General features: G+C 49.5%; 1 protein-coding gene across 1 annotated transcript in view; it reads left to right on the forward strand.

Annotated features, from left to right (window-relative positions):
- Positions 1-3,722, forward strand: part of LOC126575340 (uncharacterized) — a 65,496-nt gene extending 61,774 nt beyond the window's left edge. The window contains exon 6 of the mRNA XM_050235983.1: positions 1,608-3,722. Coding sequence (XP_050091940.1) covers positions 1,608-1,744 — 137 coding nt within the window. The 3' untranslated portion in view covers positions 1,745-3,722. The remainder of the gene's footprint in view (positions 1-1,607) is intronic.
- Positions 3,723-20,667: the final 16,945 nt, after the last annotated feature.

Raw genomic sequence — 20,667 nt, forward strand, 5'->3', positions numbered from 1 at the left:
TGCTGTGTTCCTGTGTATGGGAAGTCGTTACGCCAGGCCAGGACCTTTTACTACGGAACTCACCTATGCCCACAGTCCTTTTCCCGCTCCCCCAAGGGGAACGGTGTCGAGTGTTGACAACCGGGAAGGGACGGGAACCGACACCGATTGTGGGTTTCGCCAATCCGAGGATGCTCGAAAGTGTCGGGAACCAGAAACCATCGGACACCGCACACATGATGTCACAAAACAGTCAGGCAGCCGTGGAGCGTTTTTTTTTTTTTGTCGTCCACCGAACTGTCTTTACGACCCATTATCTGCACTGGTCTGGTCGCTTAACGACGTGGCAGCAGCAGCAGAGAGCAGAGCCCCTTTTACAACAGAGCAACGAACAGAGTAAAGAGGACGACCACGAGGAAATGACGAAGGATAGCCAGGATTCGGAGCCGAATCTCCAAAAATAATCGAAATGGCTACGGGAGGATGTACCTTTTGTGGTGCCCCTGGTCGCTGCGAGATTCCTAGCTTTTTTGGTACAGTGGAAGAGCTGGCTGGGCCTCTGGAGCAATCATTCCAACAACAGTTCGAACTCGAGGCATTCGCAGCAGCATAAAAGGACGCCGCCTAGTGCTAGAACGCTCGTTGTGGCTGGCAGGCAGGCTAGTTTCTAAAAATAATCCCTCGAATCCCGTCTATCGTTTCGACCCCCGGTCAAGCGCTCAGGTTCAGGTCCAGCGTCAGGCCGGGGCGACCACAGGCAGCGGCATACGTTCGAATTTTCCGTCGTCCGTCTGCGCCAGTCCCCTCGTGATCAAGGGACAGAGGTAGTTAATAGTCGTCGTTCAAATATCCCGTCGCAAGCAACTTCAGGTCTCTGGTGAGGTTCTGGTGAGAGGTATCAGGGCCAATTGGCCCCAGCAGCAGAAGCAGCAGCAGCAGCAGCAGCAGATGCTCACTACGATGTGCCTTTTGCTCGGCACAACAAAAAAAGTCGTTAATGTTCTTCCGACGGACGGACGAAGGATCCATTCGTTCAATCCGAGGATGCCATGCTTGCCGCGCTGATCTTTAGCTCTCCCTCGAAGCTCATCATCAACGGGAATGATGTGACGATTATAAACAGAGTGCCGACTCTGTAGTCGTCATCGTCCACATCATCGTCCACATCATCGTAGTCTGAACCATGGGTACGTTGCTGTCTGCAGCATCGCTCCAATTACACTGCGGCCTGCGGTCGGTGGGACAATCTAGCAGCCATCATTCATTCGACAGCTCATTTGGCAAAGATTTGTCAGGTAATGGAAAAATCATTTCCTCGTGTCGTCACTCGTCAACTGGAGTCGCTCTCGTGCGCAAAACCATGTGTGTTTAATGGATTTTCGTCGCTTTCCTTCTCTCGACGTCTTTTGCCTCCCTTCTTCTTCTCCTCTCCTCTGCTTGGGAAGAGGATTCCTCTTCGTGGTATCAAGCTTGTCAACCTGGCACCAGTCCGCAGCAATGTGGCAGCAATTGGCATCCTACTAAATTCATAATCCATTACATTCTTGTTCTTCTCTCTCTCTCTCTCTCTCTCTCTCTCTCTCTCTCTCTCTGTCTCTTTCTCCATCTCTTTCTTGCTATCGAAACAGCCTCTACGTCACGGGCACGTCACTGGCTGCCGTGCTGGCCGTTGGTGGGGATTCTGGCCGGATTCGCTCACCTGCTGCTGCTAGCCACCAACTGCTGGACGCCGTGGAATGCGCGTATCAGCCTAGATGCCACTTAGAAACACCCACGGGAAATCAACAGCGCACAAGCATGGAGTAGCGTGGAAGGAAAAGTTCCCGGAAAATAAAACACCACCACCACCATCAGCAGTACAGTGAACCGGAGTCGAGCTTTTCACCTTCGTAATAGGATTCCCAGGTCACTGCAGACGAGTCTATAGTTCGGGTCTGGAGAATCACTCTTCGTTATTGAAATGAGACACAGGAAAACACGCACCTAGTCGGTGTACTGAGCAATTTCCCCCCCAATTTTCCAATCCAAATGGTATTAGAGCAAAGGCAATCAGAAGTGGTGGACCACCACCACCACCACAACCATCGAGTGTATCAGTTTTACACAGTCCGTGCAGTCCGTGTTATGTGTTTGGCTTGTCCTTTGTTGTTGTTGTTGCGCTTTGTTTGTTGTAAAACATCACCCTCCCGTCCTGTCCCGTCCCGGACAATCGATCGATGATTTCACTTCCAATAAATTCATTCCGGGTCGGTTGCAGGGCAGGGGTCGTAATGTGGCTACAAATCTCGTTTTTTCCGACAAATCCGTCTTTCGCATTCCGACTGCGCCTTTAGCAGACCCGCCAAGGTGGCCCGCCCAAGCACCCTTTCCCCTTCCCCCCCTGGCTGGAGAGTGAAACATGGCACGTTCATGTAAATGTCCGATTTGTTTTATGCCATCAGCGCCATTGCCGGGGGTCGCCTGCTTTGGTATTTTATTACACGCGGCCCTTGTTACTCCTGCCAAGAAGGCATCGTTTTCCAGTAACCAAGAAAAAGAGAGAGAGAGAGAGATAGAGAAAGAGAGAGAGAGAAAGGTTTCTTCCTCGAATCTCACTTTGGCCTTTGTTGCAACATTCCAACATTCCGACATGCGCTCGTCCGTACCATCCCGTTAAAAAGGAGTTGTAGACGACAGTCTCTCTCTCTTGCGCTCTCTCTTTCATTTATCAGCAGTTGCACGAATCCTGCCCTCCTTTTCCCCCTAACGCCAACAGATTATGCTGACAATAATAAGTTCGCACGTGCGGCCACGCTAAGGTATCTTTAGCACAGAAGAAAAGATTGCGAGCGCGCGAGATTTCGCTGCGGAATAAATCATAAGAACTCTGGCGTGTTTCCATGGATATCCTGTTGGGCGCTCCCACGCCAGTGCGCCACCCCCACGGCCGCTGAAATGATCAACTGTCAGCGATCATAAAGAGAAATCAACAAATTAGCCTAAAACGAATGGCATAAGGTTGAAGTTAATCGTCGGTATGTCGATGAAGAATGGGCATGAGATGAGAAGACACACAAAATGCAGAGCTATATTTATTGCTAAAGACCACCCTTCATCATCCTCTACCGCCCACCTATCCATCCCTTCAACAAAAAAAACCACGCCAATCCGACTCGCGGTGTTATGCTGTGTATGTATATTATTATCCGTGTCTGGTAGAGGTGGTGTTGGGGTAGGAGATGTGCAAGGCAAGGCAATCGCACATGTAAATCATGGATGAACGTTAAGCTTAAGAAATACCAGAAGACATATGGACGCACCGCACATGGGCGTCAGGCAGGAATAGAATTGTAAGCAGACGACGAAGAGAGAAAGAGCGAGATATCGATATAAGAAGCAAAATAATGACAAATGGTTATGAGAAGAAGAAGAAGAAGCGGAGAAGTAAATAGTAAATAAAGGGAAGATAAAGGGGAAATAAAAAGAGAAAGAGAGAAAACAAAAAATCCTAGCAAATCAAGAGAGTAAGAGAGTGAGATAACCAAATAAGCGAAACGAAACAAAAACAAAAAAATAGTAAATCTAAAATCATATATAGACAGAGCAGCCGATACAGAACCGAGTGACAGGAGAGAAAAGCAGGAAAGAAATGAAAGAAGCGATCAAGAAAGAGAAGAAAGTGATGCGCGAACGAATCGGTGGCGAAAGGAAAGGGGTGGTATTCGATACCACCAGGATATTGGAAGACTAAATAAAGGCGGCTTGAATCGAAGCCAATATTGTTTTTTATAAAAAAAAACACACAATAAGAGACTGGTCCACTTAATGCCTCCCTGTGCACTTCATCAACTACTGTTTCTGCTCTCTGCTCTCTGATTCCCGCTCCAGGGCGCAAGTGCTCGCAAACAAACGTTAACGAACAGTGACAACACCGTTCCGTTCCGTTCCATTCCATTCCGGTGGTTTGGTCGCCTGATTTCGGGCGCCTGATCTTGTTGACTTGTTGACGTGAAAAATAAATCAAACAAATCGCCTCAGTCTTCGGACCGAAAAGCCGCACGGTAAGATCGCTATCATCCGGAGCAGCAGCTCTGCAGCGGAAAGTTCGCTACAAATGACAGAAAGCTCGCGAGCACACGTGTGTATATGTGTGCCACCGAAAGGTTGCCCAATAGTTCTTATCATCCTTTTCCTACAACAACCACTCAGCCTTCATCCGGGATGTGAGGTGAAGATTGACTTTCTCCGGAGTCGGGGGGCGGACTGACTGGCGCGGTTGCTAACGTTGCCATCGCACCCAAGGCGACGCTTTGGAGTGAACAGCAGCACCACCACTATCATCAACCAACCAACCAACGTCCTTACACACCGGCATTGCACAGAGCACAAAGAAAGAAAAAGAAAAAGGGAAAAGCGATTCGGACGACAGCAAATGGACATCCGGCAATATCGAAATCAATGAAATGCCCCTCGCCTCTCTCTCTCTCTCTTCCCCGGGCGATCCAGGCTGGTAAGGAAGCACCGGAATCCTCCGATTCACCAAGTCCCAAGCCATTCCATTCAATATGTCCTCTCTTCTTCGCCTGTTGGTATCCTCCAATCGCCCAGCACAAGGAGGAGAGAAAAAAAAGGAATCCAACATCCGATGGGATGGGTGAAGGAATGTTACGATATTGCTACCATGTTGTGGTTGCACATCGTCACCGCTCCCGAGGCGTCCCAGAAACACGGACCACCAGACAGGACCAACGACCAGAGACAGAGAAAGCACCCGGGATCCAAGTGATACGACAGTAAACGAACGGACGGCAACGATGGTGACTGCGAGTCCTTCCTTTTTGCACCAAAGATATATAGCCAAGTGATTCGATAGGAAATTTATGTGACACTATGGGTTTTGGGCTAAGACCGGGGACAATTCCGTCGGCCATTCAGCAGGGCATTTGTTTCATCACCTCCGGACCACTACCAGCCGAGGTGACCACGGAAGCAGCGATGGACGAAGGGCAGCGGGACGATTAAATCCGGTCATCAGAGTTAACAATTCTTTGACAGATTACTTCTGACAGTTGGAAGATTGGATACTGTCAGACGGAAGGACGTGGCCCCCTTTCCTGTTCCTGCTCCGGCTCCGGCCTGAATGCGATTATCCAAATTGCCCAGCTACTCAGTAGCTAGTACCCAGTTCAGCTCAGTTCAGCTCAGTTCAGCTCAGCTAGTAGCAGCATCAACTTACATCGAGCTGGCCAACTGGTGGAGAAGGCAGCTCTTTCAGCAAAAGCATGGAGCAGCAGCATGGAGCTGCATGGATGTTCGCAGAATTTATAATTTCATATCCTTCCTCCTCCGGACACTTCCACTGACAGCGACCTCTATAGACCCACGGCCGGGTACCGAGACCTAGGTTTGAAAAGTCACTCTCCACTGACATGACCACCAACCGCACCACCACCACCACCAACATTCAGCGGATATCACGAGTTGGAGTCAGTTTAGTGCCAGGAATCGGAGTGCGGGCTCTCTCTCTCTCTGTGTCTTGAGACACTTTTCGGCGACGCATTCGTGGCCCCACTGCCATCGGATATCCTGGCCAACGAGACTGAATGAGGTCCGGGGCGGGAGGGGGGGTGACTGAAAAGTGTGAAAACATTTGAACCAACCTCTCTCTTCCGGTCGCTCGCTCTCAGCGTCCCTTTCACCGAAGGTTTTCCGGAACTGTGGTCCGTTTAGCCGAGTGTAAGTCAGGACTCAGAGAGAGAAAAAGAGAGAGAGAGAGAGAGAGAGAGAGAGAGAGAGAGAGAGAGAGAGAGAGAGAGAGAGAGAGAGGTGGCGAGGAGTGGTGGGCACCGCTACGCGCTGCATAACTTTCGGACCGTTCCATAGTTCAGCCAACCTTCCTTCAGGACGGTGGTCAAAATGACGCGCTCCTTCGCCTTCCTTCGCGACACATTTTACCCGCCCTTTTGTTCTCGCCCAACGTCCGGACACAGGGAGGAACAGTTCGGGAGTTTCTAAATCAAATTTACGGGTGACACTTTCGGGATATCCCACGCCATGCCACGCCATACATACCAAGGCGGTGGCCGCACGCGACACCAAGTGTCATGCTTTGTCGCCCGGTGCGCTTGAAGTGGGTCGACTGGTTTTGGTTTCAACTTCTGGATCTTCCTGCCGCTGCTGCCAAAAAGCTCATCCAACGTCCGGTATGACCTGACACGCGAAGTGTCTTTCGCACATCGTCCTCACCGCACGCACCACACCACACGCACCAGTAACTTTCTTCTCCTTAAGAGTGCCACACAAGTTTGCCGGCTTCTTCACTTCACTACTCCTTTGGAACGGTTCAACACGGTCCCAAAGCAAAGGGAGAGAGCGGACAAGGTCCAGATAAATTTCCAATTCTGAGCATGTTGATATTAATCCTCAAAATTGGTTTCCTCCCCGGGATCCGGGATCAACGTGAAGGGCACATGGGACGCCACCGCTGGGACCTCCCGCTTGGGGCCTGGTGGTGGTGTATTCCAACCATGGGGATTTCAATATCCAAGTAGGCGGTCTGACGGTGAAGGGTCGGGTAGCAGTCTTGTGGAAGTCTTCCCCTTCTTCTCGTTGGAATCGCAATCGCAATAAACACCTTTGCACTCCAATGGACTTGGACAGTGGAAGTGACAGACCAACGGGAAAAGAGTGAAGGGGGGGGGGGGGGGGGTCAGTATCCCAAAAACCATCCTCCCCCCCCTGCAGGAGGGGATGAAGGTTTTGCGATCGAAATGCAATGTTGTTTCGACTCCGCCCGAGGGATGGACCGTTCAAGTCCGTTGTCACAGCAACAGCGCCAGCTGCTGCGAAGGCCAATAATTAAGAAATGTACCAACAGATGGTCCGTGCTGGACCTCGGCAGACCTTGCGTTGTGCGATAAATATGTATGTATTCCAGCTAACCGTCCCGGGGCACGATAACAGAGAGAGAGAGAGAGAGAGAGAGCGCGCGCGTGCTGATGGTAGTAATGGAGTGGAATGGTGTGAGGATCTTGTGAAAAGTAGCCGGGACGTGGCATCCTCCGTTGATTACCGGAGAAGATTTGGAGAAGAGACCGTGCAGAAACAACAACAACAACAACAGGACGAACCTCGACAAACTCTGGTGGCCCACGGAACGGTCCCGAATGGAGTGCGGGGACGTTTGTTGGCCTTTTTCGGACGTACGCACATCCTCCACCTGATGCTTCGCTCGAACATTCGGGGCGAATCCTACGGACTCTCCGGGCTAATTCAGTGGCGGAAAGACGAACGACGAAGGGAGGGAAGGGGAGGGCTAGCAGATGATTTGGCGATGACCCTACTCAACGTGGCTTCTGCCGCCCGTCGGCATATCCGCCTGCCCGACCTCCAATGTCCCTGAACGTAGGACATCAGTATGGCGAGTGCCTGCCTGGCTGTGGTGATCCCTTGGACTTGCAGGAGTAATGTTGAATATTCATCCAACGCTCGAGAGCGGTGGCGTGGAGTGGCCAGCCACACACATACATACCGACGCAGGCCAGAGGACATGGACGATGTGGACGTGGACGTGGACGACGGTAACTGGTCACTGGGATGGGGACAGCTTAAAGGAAAGGCATTCAAAGCGACGGGACTTTGGCGTTTTAGCCGCTGAATGCTTTTTGATAGATAGTAGCTACCTTTCCTCGAGATCCGGATCCTGGACCGGCCCCTCTCCCACTCGCTCTCTCTCTTTCTCTCTCTCTCGGTCATATGTAATGTGAGTAATGCAACCGAAAGATCGCACACGAAGTTTGCGACACGCCCGGGCTACTTCACCCGATGCGCACCATTTCCTCTGGACCTTTTTTCCTGTTTCTTCGTTTTTCGGCTGTTTGTTGGTGGCCGGGCGCGTTTGCCCCGTCGCCCGGATGGTCTTGGTGGACCCCCGGGGGGGGAGAGGAAACTAGTGTGCAGCACCTTCCGGCTTACCGGGAGGCTTAGAACTGCTGAGCAGCAGCAGCAGCAGCAGCAGCAGCTTTTGGAGAAGATTTTTTGTGTCCGCTTCAGTGCTGCTGCTGCTGCTGGTGGTCCTTTTTGGCGGGGCCATAAAGTTCAACTGGCCTGCCTGCCCTCCTCCCCTTGAGGAAAAAGCCTACACCAAGTGGGAGGCTAACAGTGGGGGGTGTGAGCTTCCTAAAATATTCACTCAAAATCACTTCAACATCAGCATCAGCAGCAGACGGAAGTAGTAGAAGTAGAGGTGGTTATGTGGTGCTGGTGGTGGTGGTGGTGATGGTGCCCAGGCCGGAAGGGGATCACGGAACAAGCCAAGCTAAGCCAAGAAGCACACAATGCCAATGCTGATTGCCGCAGAACCTTAAAGAATGCAGGCCCTCCCTTGGGGGGGGGATGGGATCACGGCGATGGCGGCTTGCAGCTGATTGTGGCGTTGTATAACATGTGTGGCTTAGGTCTGACAGATGTCACCGCGCGCTCGGCCGTGTGCATGTGTGCGTTTTTGCTTGCGCTCGGAAGACAGTCTGAGGTTCGAGCGGCCGTAAAGTAGGCTGTGTAGTCATCCATAAATCACGACCAGGGCGACGTGGTGGGTTCCATTTGGGTTCGGTTTGGTTGCGATGGTTCGGTACTTTAAGCCAAACCGGTTCGAGAACCGCGAGCGAGGCAGAGGTGGATGGATTTTCAACTTCCGTCGAGGTCTATCTGGGAGTCGCGGAGTTGATTGCTACACCTTTTAATGAATTCTTATCGCCTTTCGAGGCGCGCATATAGCAACGTGACTGCCACCGGGAGATGGTTGATTTGGATGCTAGATTAAAGCGCACAGAGCTGTAGATCAGCTACAGTACAGTTCTGCCACACCTCATTCTTCTTCCCCTTCAGTCCCTCTGTTTTTGGCTCTTTACCGGCGCCCCTCCGGGATTCCGCTTATCACCTTGTACCGCAAAATAGATAGAGCTTCGAATTGGTATTCGGCTCGAACTCGCCTTGATTGATAGCACTTCGATGCAGATGAGGAGCCGCTGATTAATGGTTAGAAGGTTTCGAATGTTGTTCGGTTCGGGAGCCCTCCTTCTCCTCCTTTTCATCCAGCACCACTACTACCACCACTACTACTGCCACTGTAGGAGAGCATTAATTTCTATCACGCCCCGTGGCATCCAATTCGCAAGACTTGTGCCCCCACCCCACCCGGTTCCCGCAGATTATCATCCACACTTGACTAATGACAGACGTACGCGTGGCAGTGGAATAGGCGAAGACAACGAAGAGTTCGCACTCCCGGACCAGTGGAACCGGTTACATCACACCTCGCACACCTCTGCCACTGGCCAATTCAATCTTCTTCTGACCGCGGTTTGGATTTCAGCAGCAGCAGCAGCAGCATTCGGGGTCGTACTAGGAGCCGATCTCGTTATCGGTTCTTCCCGATTCCCGGTTCCAGGTTTTTTGTTGTTGTGGAGCTCCTGAATCCTAGCACGGGGGTGGCAGATTAGTCTGGGAGCTGGGATTAATCTGGTGGTTGCCGGGATCCACGCAAAACCCATCCATCTCGTGTGCCGCACACAATTTAACCTCCAATTACTCCCTCCTCGTCCTCCGAATCTGACGCTGGAAGGGAGAAAGTGAAAATTAATTTACTTCAACGTCTCCAATTGGTGTCCTGACGCGCGTACTGACACTTTGTCATTTGCATTTTCTTACCCTTCTCTCTCTCACTGTTGTTACCATTCTTTTAGAAGGTGGCCAAGCTACAACAAAACCGGCCATTACAATCTTTCAAGTGACAAAACGAAGAAAAAAAAAGTCCACTCGAGACTCTGGTCGCCTACGCGCCCTGCCATCACTTCAAAACCCTTGCCGGGACCTATAAATCTTAACCGGGTGGAGGCCGCACGGCTTAGATGAACATTAATTTAATTTGGATCTAGCTCGTCGGTTGCTTTTTTGCGTTGCGTCGTATCGCATCTCGCAACCAAACTGTCTTCGTACCTTAGAGCCTCTCTTGGGACCTTCTGACCTGATGGGCTGTTCAAAGGACGCCGGGGCCACAGATTCAAAATTTCACCTGTCCACGAGGAGTTCCGGGGTAGTTCCGTTTGGAGCACACGGAAACGGTCTATTCCGACCGGAGTTTGCGGCCCTCGTTGCGCGTGGTATTAATTTAATATAAAGTTTCCTTCTGCCCTTCTGTGCCCAAATGCCTTGGCGAATGTGTGACCTTCTTGAGGCTCGGTTGGACCTGACTGACAGGCCCCGTGGTGCCCGGTGCCCCGGTCTCGAACTGCTGCTGCCCAAAGATGGCCGACCGGCTCTCTGTTTGCCTTTCCTTTTGATCTTTCGAGCGTAGAACCGGTTCGCTCGGGGTAGTTTCCACTCCACTCATTCTCTCCCTTTCTCTCTCACTCTCTCTCTCTCTCGCACACATACACAGACACACATACACAGAGTCGGTTAACGTGTGAGCAAATCAGCAATAATTTCCGATTTCCTGATAAAGTGAAATGAACGAACGCTCGGGGGCGCCTACCCCCCCCCCCCCCCCCCCCCCGGTATCACCAAACCCGGTGCAAAAGGAATAAACTATTATTATCCCTTTATTGTGTATGTGTGCTTGTGTGTGCACCGCGTGATGTTGCCCATTTTTCGGCCGAGAAACCATGGGGCCACGAGGCCCATTTTTCTTCGTTTTGCGGGCCCGGACTACCCCGTAATCGTAAGTCTTCGTCTTCGGACGGACGGACGGACGGACGGTCGGTTCACCAACGGTACAGCCGGTTTCACCTCTCACAATGGGTCTCACCGGAGCACAAAACAAAACGAACGAAAACGGTGATGCCTTGCGAGAGGAGAACGAAGAGAACGAGAGGAAATGGGGGGAATAAAAACGCGAAGAAGGCTCCTGCTCGTTCCCTGCTACACTTCGAGACGCAGACTCAGGATGAATGGCAGGAAAATTTCCGGAAAATATTTCAAACACACAAAAACGGTGAAACGCTGGCTCACCCGGCATGCCCGTGGCCGTGAGTAGGGTTCGGAGCACGGTCATCGGATTTTCGGGTGAACGTCAAGCACCGTCGAACTGAACAATCTCTCCCACGAGAGCGCGATTAGTGTGCCCCCTCCCGTTCCGGAGAAGAAAAAAACCGGGAATCCACCTCTAGACCGCCTCTCGGCCTTAAGTACCGGACGGAGGCCACCATAACGAGCCTTCCGCCCACCCCGCCCTCCAGGCCCCCACCATATGAGGTGGAGTGACTGGGCGAACAAGTTTCGTCATTTATTTCACGAATCAGCACAACTCTCCTGAAGCAAACAGACAACAACAACAACAACAACACTGTGTATTGTGAAGAGGACAACGAGAGGAAGGCGAGGACTCGAGCAAAACGAACGGACCAGCCCGTGGGGAGCAGCAACGCGTTAAAGAGCCGAACAATTTATGCAGTCATTACTCCGAGGGAGTTCTCGTAGCCCGTCTCCCGTTTGCCAAACGCACTGGAAACAAAATGAAGGAGAAGCAGAACAAGAAGTTGTTGAAGGGATGGCGAATCATCATCGTCATCAGCGTCGTCGTCGTCGTCGTCGTCGACTTCAAAAGTCACCAGCGCGAAACGACGCTTCCCAATCAACGCGTCCTCGAGCAACCATTGATTGTCGACGTGGCCAACGACTCTGTATCTGTACGAATGTGTCCCTTCGTCCGTGTGTCCAAACGTGCAGACAGCGAAAGAGAGAGAGAGAGAGAAAAAGAGGGACTTTAGGGTGAAAATCAAAACGAAATGTTCCGAGAAACTGTTGTGTCATCTTGTGCCTGGTTCGTCGTCTTCTTCAAACCAACGCTGATGACCTGCTGCTGCTGCTGCCGGTGGTGGTGGTGGTGGAGACGCCAAACATCTTTTTGCTAGCCGACAATCTCGAATGTCGAGTCGATTCGCCACTTCAGAAAGAGTGATGTTGCCACCTTAATGCCACCACAGCTCTTCCGGCATCCAGCAGCAGTAGCAGCAGCAGCAGCAGTTACCGGCAGAGAGATAGACAGAAGGAAAGGACTATTCTATAGTACGACAGTCCGACAAGCGGGGACGAGGACACTTCCTGCGGGGTTGCGTGGTAGTTCGTCGGCCTTTTTCACCAAAAGCGATAGGGAATGGCAGACGGGCCTAGTATTGTACAGCCTAGAAGTCATTGGCACGCCGGAGACGTGGAGCGATAGTGCGCCACGGAGAAGCCTGGTGCGTCTGGAGAAACCCGTTTCCCTTGGACGTGCGGTGCGCAAAGTTGTATGGAAATGGACGGAGAGACAGAAAAATGATCCAAACGCTCTGTATGCACGTGCGTATGTGTGCCTGTCTGCGTGGAGTGTGCTCTACAAATGTTTGTACGAAAAGCTGTTAAAGGAATAGAATGGCCGTGGCCGTGGCTCTGCTGCCTGAGTTTTCTTCGCGGGTACTGGGCAACGTGAAAACGCGCGCGCACTTGGTGACACTTCTGAGCTTCAGCAGCATTCGACAACCATCAGTCGTAAAAACATACCATCCGGGGAATAATAGTTTGCCCATTTTGTTTTCTTTTTGTTTTTCCGCTTTACGCTTTCGTTTTTCTTTACATCCACAGAAGATCTAGTAGTAGTGCACTGGCTCGATAGTGGTGATGGTGCGGCACGATGCGAGTTGACAGACGCTTTATGTTGCGCGGTCGCTTTTTTCCGTTTTGTGCGATTGCAAAAGTTGGCGCACTTTGTCTGCTAATAACGTAACCATTTTTGGGTAAAAGCTTTCTCTACTAGTAGGGCTGATGGTGTAGAGCGAAAGGAAGGCAGAAACTTGTGCAGTAGTTTCATCAATCTTTAAATAAGTTGGTTGTATCATGTTTGTAAACGATTCCATTTTGTACCAGTATGCAGATAGAGGCGGCTATTGCTGTAAGTTGCTTTGCTATTTTGTATCATATTAGTTGGGTTTTTACAATTCCTTGATGAAAAATCTTCAATTTTTTTATATTTTGTTTTGTATAAACTATGATTTTGTAACATAAAATTAATTTCCCCGATTCTTAGCATATTAAACGATACTTTGTTTAATTTTGATATCCAGGTGTATTGCTTTCAATTCATTAGAAGCTGTTTCTACGGTTTGTAGCCCTCAAGAACGCTAATAGCTTCTTAACGTTCTTAATCTAAACTGAGGAATTGCTTGTTAGGCAACAATTTATTAATGTTTAAGTAAAATGGATAAGATAAGCTTCATCTGTCCATCAACGATCATATATAAAAGGCTATACTAACAATGTGTTGTTGCATGTTGTTGTTGTATTGTGTTGAAACATAAGACATTAACTTTTTTTTAATATTACAGATACGACATTTTACAACTAAAAAATCGAAAAATCGGTGAAAGACTAAAGACTAAAAAATTGACTTCGATCACAGGAGGTTATTACGATGATGGGAAGTTAGTTTGAAATATTTGTTTTTTCCTTTTCTTGAAACAATAGAAAAACCTGCTGTTTGTTAACATGTAATCCTAAAAGGCCCCTTCGTTACCGAACACCTGTGGACCAATACTTTACTCCCTCAAAGCCCCAAAGAAGCTAAAGATTCAAATCCTCTTTACAAAGCTCTGTTTATCAAGTTCAACAACTTTTTCCACCACCTTTTTTGCATTGACAAAAGCCCGCTTCCCTCGTGTTTCATGTACAAGGAATTGCAATTCAGCTACCAGAAGCAAAACACAACACATCTAAGCTCGTCTAGAGGCCAAAAGAAGGGCACACACTTGTGCATCCCCGAGACCGGATGCACGCCCGGAAGGTAATTGCAGGGGCCAGGTTAAAGAAGCAAAGCTGCACCTTTCTCTCTCTCTCTCTTCCCTCTTTGTAGCTTGTTGAGACTTCTTCAACTATCGCTTCAGGTGATTCGCAACCCGTACCGACGATACACGCTCATTCACGAGACGCGTAACGCACTCCCGTGTTGGTAACTAGAGAATGGGGACAATATAATCGATTTCGCGAGTCGATCCAACCAACGAGTTGCAGCCAACAAGGCACTGCGTGACATTCTGCTCCCTGCTTCCAGCTCCTCGCCGTTCCATGGTCGTGGTAAACAAGGATATTTAATGAGACTGAAACTATTCAAAGAAGCAGCAACGTCCGCTCCAGGGACATCGACTTACAAGAGCAGAGCCATCGGGACCATCACACAAAAAAACCTCGCCGCTCGTCTCCGAAACAAACGAGCTTCCACGAAACGTTGTACGAAGGATGCCCTCGCGCTCGCGTCTGTATGTGGTTTCTTGTGGAGAAATGGCGTAACAAATGCAAAATGGTGTGCGTTCTCCACAACCAGCACACCAGCACCACACGAAACCCTTTGCCGTGGCGAAGTGCTTCATCAGATAAAAGTAAAAACGAATCACATATGTGATCCCTTCCCCACCCTAACGCGAACCGAACCTTTCGGTCCGCCATTTTGTCATCCGGTCTCAGCTGCAATTCTTGCTGGCTTTTGGAGAACTCACGGCCTGAACAGGGGACGCGAAACGGTGCAGCAACGGCAGCACCAGCAGCTCAATCTTGTTGCTTTCGTGTGCGCGATGTTCCGGAGGTCGCTTCGAGGTGCGCCTCCGCTCGCACAGCATCCAATGGGCCGCCAGAGGAACCGAAACCCCCGAAAGGACAATGAAAATGTAATTCCATAAAACTTTTTTCTCCCTCCTGAAAGGGGCTCCCTCTGTTGCTGCTGGTCCTGCTATGTGTTTAGTGATGCGCACTCGTTTATCGAAAACATCCGACGACGACGTGGCGCGAGCGTGTGGGCCACCGAGGGCCACCCAAACGAGCTCGACCACTCGCTCGCTCGCTCGCTCGCTCGCGTCTGATAAGATTTCCGAATCGAATAAAGGCGAAAAAGTTTCGTAACGTTACCGTGGCTGGTTCAGCGGTTTAAGCGAGCGAGTTGCGTTGGCATCGCGGGAAGGCAATACGGTAATAAGGGAGGAAGCTCGGAGAGGAGCAATGTCCTGAAAAAAGGGGTTCATTTTGCCATCCGCAAATATGCATACACAGCACCGGCACCGGCACCAGCGGTGGTGCAGCTTAATGGAGGAACTTTTTAACGAGTATATTCCTGCAGCAGGGAGCAGCAATGGTGGTGAAGGTGGTCACGAGACTGTCACGTGTCTCGCTACCAAGGGCTCGACGAAGGTAGTGCTAATGCACTGCAGGCGCACTGGAGAAGCTTGGCATTGGCAGTGTAACGGATTCAGCTAAAAAAAACGGGTGCTCTAGTGCCCTGGATGAGCGTTCATTTTTATCATTCTATTAGTGCTGCTAATGGTGCCTACGACTAGCCAGCAACGACCGAGTGGAGTGGAGTTGTGATTGTTAAATGAAATGATCGCCATCAGCAGTAATGAATCGCTCTTCAAAGTCTGGAATGGTTTCAATAACTCGTTTCATAAAAGTTGATCACGTTATTGATGAGTCCTTGACGGACAGATGAATTCATCCGGTGACAAACACATTTATCCGCCGTGGCAGGGATGGAAGTTCGATTGGAATTCAATACTTGGAATGATTGCTCTACGCGGAACTCCCAGCCCCAGCGTACAACATTGTGGATCTACGTGACTGAACCGAGAGCGAGCGAGCGAGCCGCTGCTCTAATATGCTTTTGATTGAAAAACCATAGAAAAATGGACACTGGGCGGACGGTACAAGTGACGTGACCCAGCGTGCTGAATTGCATTTCCCGGCAACAGAGTGGCATTCTTGTTACAAGGATAGCAAAAGCTGATTCTACGATCAACGCAATATAAAAGCCTTCTAGCAAGAAGTTTCTAGGTCTAGCATTCCAGAGAAAAGGGAAATAATCTCTTTGATCCAACTAAACGAACGATACTATTTTTAAAAACATCCTCCTTTACTCCGTTTTAATTGTATTCTTAAACCAATTCCAGCAACAACATTGCACTCCACATGGCTGCGCTTACATTATGGTCGACTTGGACAGTTTCTAGAACTCAAAGCACGATTGGTATGAATTTTCCTGTTTTTCAGCTGTTTTGGTAGCCACCTGGCAGTCGTTAGCGATGCCGAAAGCCAATTTTGAGGACACACGATACAGTTTCAATGGTATTGCGTTTGGTGCCGCGATATCGACCACGCCAATCAACTTATTGTTTTATTCGTTTGATCTATAGTAGCCTAACCATGTAGACTTATCATCGATAAGCTTCTGTAAGCGCTTTCATATTATTAATGTTATTTATAGACTATCTTTAACAATACAAATTCTTGTTTCGAGTGATTTTTCCTTTGCGGTAAATTCTAAATAAAACATATTGAGTTTAATAATATTTTTAAACATTCAAACCTTTGTAATTGAAACACGTGACATGCACTGTCTACTTTTTATAACATGAAATTATCTATATTATCTCTTGGTTAATTTCAGTTCAATGTTGGTGTCTTATTCTTTTTTTATCGGATTCTTTTGGTGGCTAGTATGCAAAATCGTAGTGGTGGGCTCCAGGCAAACTGGTAGATTATGACAGGATTGTTTTTCGAATGAAATGGAATGAAGAAACATTTTCTCAACATTTCAACAGTCCCCACAAAATGGAGTTTGAGATCCGTGGCCTATTTAACGATTTAAATATTTGTTACAAACCCCTGAAATTTTACAATTCTACCGGTTACCTGGCGCCTCCATCATCGGGTTTCGGCAACGGAGCTACATCATTTCGTTTTGCCGGGGCGGCAACCAGTTTTGGAATTGCCATTAGCTCTCTGGTTAAACATGTACCTCTAAATTATGTGATAAAATGGCCCTTGAACTGGTTAATACTTTCTTCTGCGGCCCGCTGACTGGCTGTTATTTTCTTTTGCGGACCACATGCTAGATAGATAGAGTTAATTTTAACGTTAGATTTTTCATAAAATGTGCACAAAACGGTGGAATTTCCGAGTTATCATTCTGTCAGGACGCTACACGGTTGTCACAGTGGTGGTAGCTTTGGTCGCCAGCTGAGGTGAGTCGTGTTTTGGATAAACATTTTTTTTCATTTTCGTCTCAGTTGCCATTGATAGTTTTTGGCAGCCAGACTCTTGGAATAGGGCCCATAATCATGATAAACCAGTTTGAAAAGTAGCAGAGCATTGCATCAGCAAACCAAAAAGACATAAAGCGGACAAATGCTGCTACAATAGAACTCCGAAGCAGACCAAGCGCAACCGAAAACATGCTCAATTCATATTAAAAGATAAGTTGCCTTTTACATCAATAAAAGAAAGAAGTAAGATCTTTTTTCCTAAAATCATTAGTTACATGTCAGCGGCCGTGCCTGAGGCGCTTTTGTTCTCTTAAATTGTAACGAAACATGTACAGTTCACCCATCTATCCCATTGACTCCGCCCGTGATCATATTTCACATTTTTTCTTCATTCTTTTCATCACACTGTCTCATAATTGCGTCAATTTTTTCAAATATGAAATGCATGGCCACGTGCACACGGCCACGGAAGAACATCCAGAACTCCATCATCGTCACCACCACCTGAGCACCGTTCACCTGTACGCGAAAATTCGAAAAATGTTCCCCATATCACATTCCTTCTCCCGAGGGTACGTCGTGTTAATAGTTCCAGCAAAAGTACCAGCGCTGATCGTTGTAAAGTGGCGTACAGCAAAAAGACACACATTCTACTGGCGCAATATACACGATGATTTATCAGCCCAACCCACCGTTACCACCCACCACCCGGGTGAGACTTTCATTCGTTAGCCTCGAGGCTTTTGAAGTGGCACCGCTCCGTACGGACTGATTTGTCATTTATGTCACATCAATTTTACATCCGGATTGGCAGCAGAAAAAAAAATCCATCCATCGCCGTGCTCGTCATCCCGGACAGAGGGGCGGCATAAACAAAAACCCTGGCAACTCCCGGCACACGATCCACAGAACGCGCTGATGTCACGGTCACCGGCCCACGGGTACCTGCGAGAGTTCGCAGCCTCTCGCGTGGTCTCAATCAGCAGCGCTTTCCAAACGACGACAAAAAAAGGACGACACAGGACGAGCGAAGGCTGATTGGTGCGGATGCGGGCACTTCAAGGTAACATTCCAGTCACCGTTTCTCAAGATTTCATTTTTGGCCCCTTTGGCGACCTCACGCCCCCGACATGGGCTCCCTCATGGAAACGCCCAAAATAATCTTCCAAAAAGGATGCATTCCGTGAGATCCGGGGGCCTGGCCCAGGACCCAGCTTTTTGTTTAAATCCCTTTCTTATCCCTCCCTTCTTCTTCACCGGAGGAGGGAGGTTGATGTTGATTCATGGTTCGCTCGTCGGTATATTACCTTTTTATCAGGTTTTATCTTTTGCCAGGCGCAATGGGTTCAGATTTCAATATCCATCTATTTGCAGCGGCATCTTGCTGTCTAGAGCGCCGGGATGCCAAGAAGATGCGACCAGTGGCAGCCATCGGAGTCGACGGCAGAATGAAACGATGCATACAGTAGTGAAGCGAGTGAGCTGATTTTCTGATGGATTCTGACGACCTCGACCTGCAACCTGTCGGTGGAACGATAGCAAGTAAAGGAGTAGGATTTATCGAGTTGTTGCCCCTTTTTCATGATCAGAAGAAATCACGTAAATCCGTAAACTACTAAGGTACGTTACCGATACTTTACGAGACGGTTCCAGGGGAGGGGGACATAAAATTGACTGAATAAGTCCTCATTTTCAGTGCTTCAGAGTCGTTAATCTTAACGCCCTTCCAAATGAAGCACTTTTACGTTTTTCTTTAACGATTCTCTACAAGTTTTTGCCTCACAATTCCATTGTTGAATCGTTCCACAACTTCCTCAACACAACTCAAAAAAAGCAAAAGAATGACTGCTGCTCCTTGTTTATCTACGCGTTACTACTGCGTCCTACTGAACTGAATTTGCATTCCTTCGCCACCGTTTTCCCCACAAAACACAATCGTGTCTCGATCGAAGTCGCCTGGCAACGGAAGCCCCTCAGGAGCCCCGGTCGAGCGGAAAAAACAAATCGAAAGCAGTTTATCACAAGTTTGATGTGTCCGCTGTGACGCTTCGACGAGTTTGTCCCACGAGTTTGTCACCATCATCACCGTCACCGCCGTCACCGGCAGCGTGCGTGCGTCAAATGCTATCAGCGCCACCGAGACCGTGGCCAAAAACCTCTCCGGACAAATGCTAACAAGTTTACCGGTTTTGCCCTGCGAACCAAGCGAGCTTCGGAACCAGCCAACTGTATGATTTATGGTGGCTCCTCTTCCCATTCCCTGGCCGCCAGCTCTTCCCCTTCACGCCACGCCAGACAGAAAAGCTACATTTTCAAACTACACCAGGCCTCAGGGCCTCAGGGTGGCCCGGACCACGGCTCCTGGATGACACAAAACCTCCGAGCGGGTTTTGTATCCGCTCACCGCGGCTCGAAACTATCGATTTCTCCTTTTGCGCACTAACCACCATCCTAACTTTCTCGCTCGACTGTACGTTGGACGGTTTGACGACGACCGGGAACCGGTACGATAGGGTTGGTTGGTTGGCTGGCTGGCTGGATGGCAGCATGGAGTGACACTAGCTTCCTGTTCCAGCTGTTCGTCGCGTGGCACGGTACCGAAAGGACACGAACGGCGAATGAACACCCGGATCACGATTTCAATTAATCGAGCACATCTCCTGCACACTCTCCACCTCTCTCTCTCGCTGCAGAAAAAGAGGGAACCGAAAAAGATGTCCAACGATGGTGTGTCCACTGGTCTCGCAGCCGGAGGCTGTGGTCTCGTTTTGGGAAACACCAGGCAATGGGAACCGACGGTTCTTGTTCGGACAAAACCCGCAAATTACCGAGCTGCTCCTGCTGCTCCCTCTGGCGCTCTCTAACGCGCGCGTGCGTTGTATGTGCCCTTAACCTCACTTTGCGCAAAACAGTCGCCCTCGAGGGCTCCAGTGACCAGTCGTGGAGGACACGACGGGGACTGCAACCCGGTATTAATTTGTCCACCACCGAAACCGCTACCATCGAACGCAGAGCATCGCACCGTGGCGCCTCGTCGGAGAGACCGGAACTTGAACCGGTACCGGTACCGGTACTAACCGATTCATCCGGATACTCTGACGCGATACTCAGGCCAGGAGTCAGGAGCCATTGTTTAGACACAAACTGTTTCTGTTGTAGCCAACTGGATCGGATGCACTCTTTTTTGCGTGTCTGTCGTTGTGTGCTTGTCCGGATCCAGGGAACTCAAACCCCAAGCTGATCGTAGTAAGCCGATGCCACACCGCCAAGCGGCTTCGACGTTGAGGAGTTTCGCGGTTTTTCAGCGATTCGATAGCTCGTGCTCCTTGAAACCTGAAATAGTTTCCAAAAGAGGCATAAAGCCCAACAGCAGCAGCAGCAGAGCGTCCTTTCTCGCTAATACCTGCAGGTTAAGTGCTGGGCCTCCTAGTACCTGGCCCAGTATCTGATGACCTGATGGTGGAAGTCCTGGTGAAGTGACTTCTGATGGAGTGGGGGGGGTGACTGGGGTTTCATTAAATGGAAACTCATGTTTTCGGTCACGCCATGAACCGACAAGGCCAGGGAGACAAGGGGAACAGAGGTGGAGACCTCATTCAGTTGCCGAAGTTCCGGTGCAATTTGATGCTCGATGCTTCCGCCACCACCG

Source organism: Anopheles aquasalis, chromosome 3 (genome assembly GCF_943734665.1).
Source record: "Anopheles aquasalis chromosome 3, idAnoAquaMG_Q_19, whole genome shotgun sequence".
Taxonomy (NCBI): domain Eukaryota; kingdom Metazoa; phylum Arthropoda; class Insecta; order Diptera; family Culicidae; genus Anopheles; species Anopheles aquasalis.